At 54.2% G+C, this 9,677-nt stretch overlaps 1 protein-coding gene across 1 annotated transcript in view; it reads right to left on the bottom strand.

Moving 5' to 3' along the window:
- The window catches only part of PTGIS (prostaglandin I2 synthase), a 30,480-nt gene that overhangs the window by 7,072 nt on the left and 13,731 nt on the right, over positions 1 to 9,677 (bottom strand). The window contains exons 6-8 of the mRNA XM_027775125.1: positions 9,398 to 9,579; positions 2,352 to 2,502; positions 1,289 to 1,470 (exon numbers count right to left, since the gene is read on the bottom strand). Coding sequence (XP_027630926.1) covers positions 1,289 to 1,470; positions 2,352 to 2,502; positions 9,398 to 9,579 — 515 coding nt within the window. The remainder of the gene's footprint in view (positions 1 to 1,288; positions 1,471 to 2,351; positions 2,503 to 9,397; positions 9,580 to 9,677) is intronic.

The raw sequence follows: 9,677 nt of genomic DNA, 5'->3' as shown, positions 1-9,677 counted from the left end.
GGGGGACAGATGGATGAATGGGGGAGGGACAGGTGGGTGGACAGATGGAGGATGGGTGGTGACTGGATGAACAGATAGAGGATGGGTAGGTGGGTGGAGGATGGATGGTGGATGGATGAACAGATAGAGGATGGGTGATGGATGGAGGATGGGTGGGTGGATGGATGGATGGTGGGTGGAGGATAGGTGGGTGGAGGATGGATGAATGGGTGCGGGCTCCACCAGGCCCCTGTGGGTTCTCGTGTGTGTCTGCTGGGGGGGGGCTCCACCAGGCCCCCGGTTGGGTGGGGAGGATGGGTGGGTGGATGAATGGTGGGTGGAGGATGGGCGGATGGGTGGAGGACGGATGGGCGAGTGGAGGCTGGGTGAGGGGCGGCTGGAAGAGTAGATGTGTAGACGGGTGATGGGGGACAGATGGATGTTGTGCGGGCAGCATGGGGTCTAGCACACAGGGAAAACCCAATCCTGGCAGTTGTGAAAATCTGCCACACCTCCAAGTCCATGGACAAGGAACAGTGCCGGGAACTGACATTATCACCTTCTGGGAAAACATCACTTAGCTCCACTCACAGCACACTCGGGGCATGGCAGACCCCGTGAAGCCTTTTCTTTTCCATTAAGATAAGGTCTTGGGGCCAGCAGGTGGCGTGAAGGAGTTGGAATTCCCACATGGCTGACTGTGGTTCAAGTCCTGGACCTGTCAGCTTGCTTTCTCTCTCTCTCTCTCTTTCTCTTGCAAAACTCATGTGAAAAATAAATAATAAATAATAAACAAAATAAATAAATAAAATAAATTCTTTGGAAAAAAAGTGAGGTCTTGCCGGATGTGCTCCCCTGCCTCGGTCCCAGCTGAGGCTACCGGGCGTGTGCCATCACGCCTGCTCGCTCAGACAGGGACTTGCAGTTGCCCAGGCTGGCCTCGAGCTTGCAATCCTTCCTTCCTCCTCAGACCTTCTCAGTCGCTGAGGGAACACCACGGCCTGGGAGCTGAGCCGGGGTCTCCATGTGGGCCTGCACCTGGAGCACAGTGTCCCCCAGCCCCACCGTGCGGCTGGGCCTGATGGCCTTTTCTCACCTGATCTCGTTTACACCTCTGGCAACCCTGTGAGGCAGGTGCTGCTATGACCATTTTATGGGTGAGGATGCAGACACAGAGAAGTCGAGCAATCTGGGCAAAGTCACACAGCAAGCCAAGAGTAGAGCCGGGCTGCCACTCAGATCGGGCTGCTCTGAGTCACTGCTGTTTCCCTCGCACTCCCCAGTACGGTCAACCATCCCTGTCACTCACCTCTGGGTCTGTGTAGATTTCTGGGTCTTTCTGGGGACTCAGGAAGGGGAAGAGGAGGAGGCGGTCACCACGTCGCAGCGAGAACTCCCGCCCATCGGCCATAGGCAGGGCCAGGTCCACCACAACCTCACGGGTGATGAAGGGCGCAGCCGTGAGCCTGAGGGTCTCACTCAGCACGCTGTCTGCATGGGCGGGTGCAAGGACGGGTCAGCAGGCTGTCCCCCAGCTCCTTCAAATGCCATCTCAGCCCTCATTTTATAGCAGGAGATAAAAGAGGCTCAGAGAGGGTGTGTACTTTGCCCACAGTGACACAGCAAGGTGAACAGGGCCAGATGAGGAAACGTGATCTCTGTGGTCCCTCAGAGACGTTCCACCATGAGAAGATCGGGTCTTACCCCAAGAGAAGCTGTGAGGGCAGGTGGGAGCAAGGGAGGGAGCAGAAGGCTGGGGAGAGCAGGGCCATCCATATCTGTTACTTGTGCCCGCCCAGAATACATAGCCCTTCTGGAAACAGTCCCCTATTCTCCTCCAGGGATCGCTCCTCTCCCTCTTGGGGTTGAATGGTTGCTTCTACTCTTAGGTCCCAGGATCAGGGTGTGGCCAGCCAATCAGAGCATCAGAGCATCGCTCTGAGCCCTATGGTTGGCTCAGGATGAGAATATGGCCAAGGAGCTGGGGAGACACATTTTTGGGATTCTTGTAAGAGGAGAGAGCAGGTCAGCCCTGAGCCGCTGGCTGGCAGCGGGATGCCTGCCAGCCTGGGCCTGGAGCAACTCAGTGGAAAACGGACCTGAGAGAGGAAGAGACTGAACCCTGCCTGAATCATTAGAGCACCTGGATCCACCAGTGCCTGAAGCTGAAACTTTTTGTTACAAGTCCCAGATAAAGTCCCTTTTCTACTTCAGCCAGTTTAAGTTCGTTTTTCTGTCACTTGAAACCAAAAATCTCCCACTGAGACCATGAGCCTTGGGCGGCTGAAACTGGAGCACGGACCTGCCAGGTCTAAGACGGGAAACCCATGGTGACCCCATCCTAAGGGTATCCCAGGGTAGGACCAACTCACCAAGCACAGGTGTGCTGTCGAACACCTTCTGCGACTCCGGATGCTCCTCTGGGCAGAGGACACGCTCGAGCTCTCCGCGGACAGCAGCCAGAGCCTCGGGATTCTTGAGCAGGAAGAGCAGGAGCCAGAAGGCAGCAGGGCCCATGTTCCCCTGCGATGAGAAGGAGCCCATGACATGTCGTCAACAGGATGGAGCGGACGGTCTGTGCCACAGGCTCAGCCCTGGCCGAGGCACAAGGGCCAAACACCGAGCCATGACCCATGTCCATCTCTGGCCCTGGGACATGGCCGATGTCTGCTCTGTGGCCTTGGCCTAGCCCAGAACCTACTTCAATGCCACACCTGGCACTCCTGACCTTGAGCAAAAAAGTGTCTTTAATAGGAACAAGGCATGTTGTTAAGACTGGTACTGGGAGCCCACAGATGGTGTTGTGGTCACATCACTGCACCCCCACGTGCCTGACCATGGTTTGAGTCCCGGATCTGATGGCTTGAAAATCACACTGGGTATGTGTGCATGTGTGCCCAAGATCTCGGGAGGAGGATGGAGAAGAAGGGATTGTGGTGTGGCCATGCCCCCTGGGGGGGATTTCTCACTTTTTCTTTCACTGTCTCTGTCTCTGGTGAGTGCATATGCCCTATAGCAAATCCTCTAAAGGACTAGTATTGACCTGCATCCTTGAGCCCAGATCTCCAACAGTCCCTGTACCATGAGACTCTGTGGTTCCTCCCTTTACAGAGGCAATGTATTCCCTCCACCCCTTGAATTCTGGCTCACCCATGGACTGGCTTTAACCAATAGGATATGGTGAAATTGACCCAACAGTAATTCTAAGTCCGGGTTTTAAGAGACCGTGTGTGTTTCCACTGGCCCTGTGAGCCCACTGGTGCCAAGACGGGATGAAAGACTTGCAGAGCTGAGCTGCCCCAGCTGAGTCAGTTCAGAACAGCCAGGCCCACAGATCTGCGAGTTAACCCAGAGTGTTAGTGGATGTGCAATATACAATAGCTAACTGATACAATATCCAATCGTCTGTTTCTAAATATAGTTAACTGTTCTCAATGTCATTTGAGATACAAATGTTTCACATACTAAAATTCCATGGTTACTTGAAGAGTAAATGTATGAGCACCATGCGTGTGTAAAGCAAAGCAGCGATCCTCACTGACGACTGTGAAAGCTGTTCATTTCCTAAACGAGAATTATTTAGAATTCCCAAGAGTGAAGCAATTAGGAAAATGAATGGGGTTTCTTGCTCCAAGGCTTCAGGCTTGGCTGAACATTTTCATACACATATTGGCCTCAGCTACTTGGCGCCAGTCTAGCATGTGTGTAGGTACCTGTCAGTCAGTGATCCACACAGGGGTAGAATACTAACTATCCTCCGTTTAGGGAAAGGCTTTTGTCTACGCTCAGTGGTCGTCCTACTCAGTCAAAATCACGGAATAGCAAATCATCATTAAAGACCACGTTGGCCCTGTAATTTCATTGCAGACACGACTGCGCGTGGGGAAAGGGCACATGGACAAGGGTGGCTACTGCAGTGCTGATGTAACAGCGAGAGGTGGGACACAACTTCCGCGTCTATCGGTTGGAGCTCAGGGAGCTAAATGACAGCCTAGCCAGAGATGACGATACCGGAAGTCATTAGAGGAGCCACTGTGCGTACAGCTACGGGACCCGGGCCAAGGCTCTCTGAGGCATGCAAACAGCGAGATGCATGCCGGGCCGCCGGGCGGCCGCTGTGGTGTGTGTGTTTAAAGAAGAGTGTCTACAAAGACACACAGACCATCTCTAGGAAACACAAAGAAACTGGTCACTGAGGTTGTCTCTCGGGCAGAGGCTGGGAGACTGGGAGGACAAGGGAAGGAGAAATGGCCTTTCCTTTCATATATCCTTTAAAACTGTTTGAATTTTTAAAAATAGATGCTACTTTCAAGTGAAAGAGAGGGGTTCTGAGTGATTTTTATAGCGATCTGCAATGACGTGAGAAACGCTTGTGATCTAATATTAAGTCAAACAGAATGTTGGTTAAAACAGCTGCGTAATCTTAACCAGCGAATAAAACTACAGGGGAGAAGGCTGGAAAGGAATGCACTGGGCCAGCAGGTGGCATGGAGGTTAGGGTGCTGCGTCACACACGGCGGGCTGTGCGGTCGGAGTCTCAGCCTGAAAATCACACTAGGCGCATGTGCACCTGTGCCCAAAATCCCAAGAGGAGAATGGAGAAGGCACTGGAGTGACCATCCCCATTTCTCACTTTCCCCTCTGTCTCTCTCTGGCGAGTACACACTCCTTATAGCAAAAACTTGGAAAAGAAAGAAAGGCACCAAAGCATCAACGGCTATGACAGGTTTCCTGTCGGTCTTTTTCATCGGCTCTCATGGATTCAACGCCGAGGTGGTGCCGCAGTCCCTGGGTGAGGACCCGGCCACCAGGCACCGCTGTCAGGCCTTTTCCTGAGATGGCCAATGAAGACAGAGGCTCCCTCGTCGCTACCCATTGCCCAGCAAAGGCTATAGGCTCATCAGTATTTGTCAAATAAGCATCTGTGTCCCTTTGGGCTGGAGGCAGGCTTCCAGGACAGCCCGGAAGGTGGGCTGGAAGAGCCCTGACGGAGACTAGGCAGAGCTGGGTTCAAATCCCAGCCCCCCACCTTCTTTTCTTAAAACATTTTTTAATGTAATTTAATTTATTCTTATTATCATTATTTTTTTAAATTTGGTATAGGGCATGTGAGCTCACCAGAGACAGATGGGGGGGTGGGGGTGAGACAGCAAGCTTCCAGACCTGGGACTGGAACCGTGGTTGGCCATATGGGAGTCCAGCGCCCCAACTACCATGTTGCCCCCTTCCACTTTCTATGACTCTGGAAAAGTCACTCCCCCCTCTGGGTCTCAGAACCTCCCTTGATAGAGTGGGAATAACAGGGCCCACTCCTGGTGGGGCCACAGGGTCTGCTTAGACTAGAAGCTGGCGGCCGCATTCATGCCAGACTCAGAGGGTGCTCAGGAGCAGTGACGCGTCCCCACCCGCCGCAGCCCTGGATTTGAGAATGGAGGCGCATCCTCAGGCCTCTGCGATTCCTCCAGCACGTCAGGTCCAGCAGAGACTGCAAGGCTGCTCGCTGTCCATCGCCAGGGAAATGTGGGCGGTAAATAATTCAGCGTCGGGCTAGCTCAGCGCCAAGGCCATTTAATCCTGCCCAGATGGCCAGACGGGGGCCGCTGCTCATTAATTACCAAGCAGGAGTGGACCACGCAGGCGCTCAGTTAACTGCGTGCGGGAAAGTGCTGTGGCGAGTGAGGGAGGTGACCAGGCCACATTCCATCCACTGCAGAGATGGCGCGTGAGCCGGTGTGCGTGCAAGGGACCACAGCCCCAGAGGGGCCTGGATTTGCTACCCTGGAAGTTGAGTCTTCCTCCTTGGGGCCCTGGCTCAGTGTACTCAGGAACACATGTCCCCAGCCCCTCCTACTGCAGCCTAGCCCACCACACAGCAGTGCCGTCCTGTCCTATCCTGTCTGCGAGTGGCCGCAGCTGAACTTTAGGGGGCGCCGACTGAGTGCACACCCACCAACTGGTGACTTACCTACACCGTCTCGTTACCCACCAACCACCCCATCGGTCAGTGGGGTGGGGGATACCTGCTACCCTCACCTGCTCTGTGCTCACCCCCTCATCTTTGGGTAACAACGTCCCACTACCCTTTAGAGAATTACCTGCACTCTGAGTCCACGTGGGCCATGCGGGGTTGACCCAACCCCTCCAGACTTCATGGTAACAGTGACTCGGCCTGGGCCAATGCTTGGTCTGCTCAGTGGGGACATGTGACCAGGGCTGGACCAATGATGGTCTGCCCAGAGAGGACACGTGATCAGGGCTGGGCCAATGACTGCCCGACTTGAGATCTTTGCTTGTCTCATGGGAAAGAGAAACTGCCACTGCTGGGAGTGCTCAAGTACCTGGAGCTGCCAGCAGCCACGGCGGTGGCCATGCAGAGGAGCAATTCCTCTGACGATGGAGCCAACACAGAAGCCAACGCTGAAAGAGGGATATCCCAGATGCTATTTCTTTTCATTTGATGATTTTAAAATGTTTAAGGGAATGAAAGAATGCCCCAGCATTTCCGTGATGTGCTAGTGTGGGCCCATCAGTGGCGGGGAAGGTCGACGTGGGAAAGCCGTGCAGATGAGCGGCAGGAGTGTATGGGAAACCCCTTACTGTCCATTCAATTTTTGTGAACATAAAAATGCTCTAACAGAGTCTATTTAATACAAATAAGCAAGCGAAAACCCCAAGTCAATGTGGCCTTTGGATCGGATCCCGGGAGAGAAAAAGCGTATCAGTGGGGAACCTGGGGAAATCCGAGTAAAGGACGGGCTTTAGTTAACAGCGATGCCCCGTGCTGTCCCCTGGGTTTGATAAACGTGTCGGGTTCTGCAGCTCAGGGAAAGCCGGCTGAAGGGGATTTAGGAATTCCTTGTACTACTGTGGCAATTTTCTGTAATCTAAAAACTACAAAATAAATTACTGAAAGGAAAAACAAATCCTCTCTACAGATGGTAAAAACAAAACCCAGAAAAGTGAAGTGACTTGTTCAAGGTCACATGGCTGGCTGGTGGCAGAGCTGGACTCCACCGTCTGTCCGACTCTAAATCCTGCTCACAGTGCCTCGAAGCGTCTCCGCTTTGACAGCAGAGGAGCCATCTGGGACCCCGGGGCCCTGCAGACCCCACCCTCCAGAACCACCCAAAAGTTCCTGGTGGGGAGCATATGACTGCGCTGCAGGCCAAACCAGTCGCGCCTCACTTCCTTCGCATTCCACCGAGACTGTTCTGCGAGGCCTCCCTGACCACCCTATGAAGGAGCTCCTCGCCACTCCCCGCCCCTCCTGTGCTCCTGTCGCCCACGGGCTCACTCCCCCGTGTTTTAGAAGCTTGCGTGTTCACCCATCATCTCTCTCCTCCCACCAGAGTGCCAGCTCCGTAAGGCCAGGGACTTGGCTCTGGTTGACCCTCTGCTCTCCTCCTGGCTCCTAGAACGGGGTGTGGCCCACACAAGCCCCCCACACTTGTCGGACACTCATCTGGCTGGCAGTTAGAGAATGCACGTGACTGCTTCCTTTCATCCTCACAGCCGTGCCTTGGAAGGTGCTGCCGTCTCGGTTTTATAGATGAATAAATGGAGGTCCCGAGAGGCTACATGACTGACCTGCCAGGAAGTGGTGAAGTCAGGTTTCAGATCTAGGCAGGGAGGTTGCAGAGCCTGACCCCGAAACCACTGGGCAACCTGGCCTCTCAGCCCTGCTCTCAGGCCTCGAGCTCTTGAAAGGGTTTTCCCCACCTGCCTGGACTTGGGATGCTGCCAACAACTCAACTTCAAAGGACATCCTGTCCCCAGCTCCTGCTGTTCCTGCCACTCGAGCCCCGGCCAGTGTCCAGTTCTGCTGACAGAGGTCATTTCCACAAGGGGCTCTGGGGACAGCCTGGGGCTCCGAGCCATCCCCGCCCATGAATGCGTTAGTAGGCACTAATGGGGGCAACTGCCGCTTGAACCGAGCCTCCCCGCCAGCCTCTGCTACAAGGACCGCTAATGGCTCTGAGCAAACTAAAAATAAGTTGCAAGTAGATGGGAAAGGAATTGCCCAGGAACGTCAGCCAGTCAACTGTCACGGCCAACGGGGCCGAACACAAAGGAGGGTTCAAGGTGGGGGGTGAGGGCAGGAACCAGGCCGGAGACCTGCAGCACCACCTGCTCCCTTCCTCACACCCCAATATCGTTACCAAATCCACTGGCTCGCTCTTCCAAAGCTTCCCAGAGCCGCCCACCTCCTCCTCGCCCCCACAGCCACGGCCTGATCTTGCCACCAGCAGCTCCTCCCTAGGGCCCCCACTTCTGCCCTTGCCCCTAAGATCCTGACCCTACTCTGCTCTGAACTCACCCAGATAAAACCCCAGCCCTCACTCACTAGGGCCCACAAGGCAATCCTGGCCCCCTTCCTTGCCCCCTCTCATTCCCTCACTCTTCCTCAGCCACACTTGACGCCCTGCTGTTGCCCAACAGCGAGAAACCAAAGAGGCAGAAGGACGCAGCAGAACACGTGCCCCAGGGGATGCTGGGCAAGATGGGCCATAATAGACGTGATCGGAACGACTGGCAAAACTAGAACGTGGCCTGGATCATGACCTGGGCCTGGGTTCTCAGTCCTGATTCTGGTTTCAGACCTGCGGTCATGTAAGAGAAGGCTCCTGCCCTCGGGACGCATGCCAACATAATGTGGGTAAATGGTCATGGTATCTGCAATGTATTCGCAAAAGACCCGTAAATGAACCCCAATGGGCTGGAGAAGAGGAAGAAAAAAGAGACGGAAAGGAAGCAGACTTAGGAAGATGTTCAAACTGGGGAATCGGGGCCAGCAGGTGGTTAAGGTAATGGACTTCCACTGGCCAACAGCAGTTTGAAAATCATACTGCGCATGTGTGCGTACGAGCCCAGAATCCCAGGAGGAAAATGGAGAAGAAGGGGTTGCATGTGGCCATCCTCCTCAGGTGGAATTTCTCACTTTCCCTCTCTCTGTCTCGTGCAATTTCCTCAGGTGCAATTTCTCACTTTCCCTCTCTCTGTCTCTCTCCGAAAAGTACACACTATTCTATGGCAAAAACCTTAAAAAAAATAAAAAAAAAAAGACTAGCGAATCAAGGTGAAGTCTAATTAGGGGTTCACTGAACTATAAAGCTTCTCTGTGACATTTTTCCAAATTAACAAAAAGAATATCGAATGAACAATCCTATCCACGATGCTGTTTGACAGTGAAGGGAGTCAGAGAACTGGGGCAGATGGCTGAATGTGTGCACACCCACATGCACACGCCCACTGACACACTCACAGTGCACACTGTGTGCACATGCACACGCATGCACATGTACACACATATTCCATTCACGCACCCCGAGATGTGCACACATGCACACATGCACACGTGTGCACACATGCATAACCACACATCCATACCGACATGCACCACTCACACATCCACGCCCACCTGTGTGGCCCAGAGCTGCAGCACCAGGGCCCGCGCCTGCATCTCCTCCGACACGCCCATCTCCTCCAGGTGCACCAGGTAACTCTCCAGCCAGGCGCTCCGGTGGACCCGGGTGGCCAGCCTGGCTGGGGAAAACAGCTTCCACAGGCGACCTTTGACACTGCTTGCACGGTCCTTATCCCCTGCAGGGACAGAGCACAGAGTGGGAATTACAGACCCACCTCAGCCCCAGCCTCTCAGGAGGCCCGGGGTCTTCTGAGTATCACTGCAAGCGTGGGAG

Source organism: Tupaia chinensis, unplaced genomic scaffold, assembly GCF_000334495.1.
Source record: "Tupaia chinensis unplaced genomic scaffold, TupChi_1.0 Scaffold000049_1, whole genome shotgun sequence".
In the NCBI taxonomy this organism is placed as follows: Eukaryota; Metazoa; Chordata; class Mammalia; order Scandentia; family Tupaiidae; genus Tupaia; species Tupaia belangeri.
Note: the sequence above shows the minus strand (reverse complement) of the source record. Positions and strands in the feature narration are given on the sequence as shown.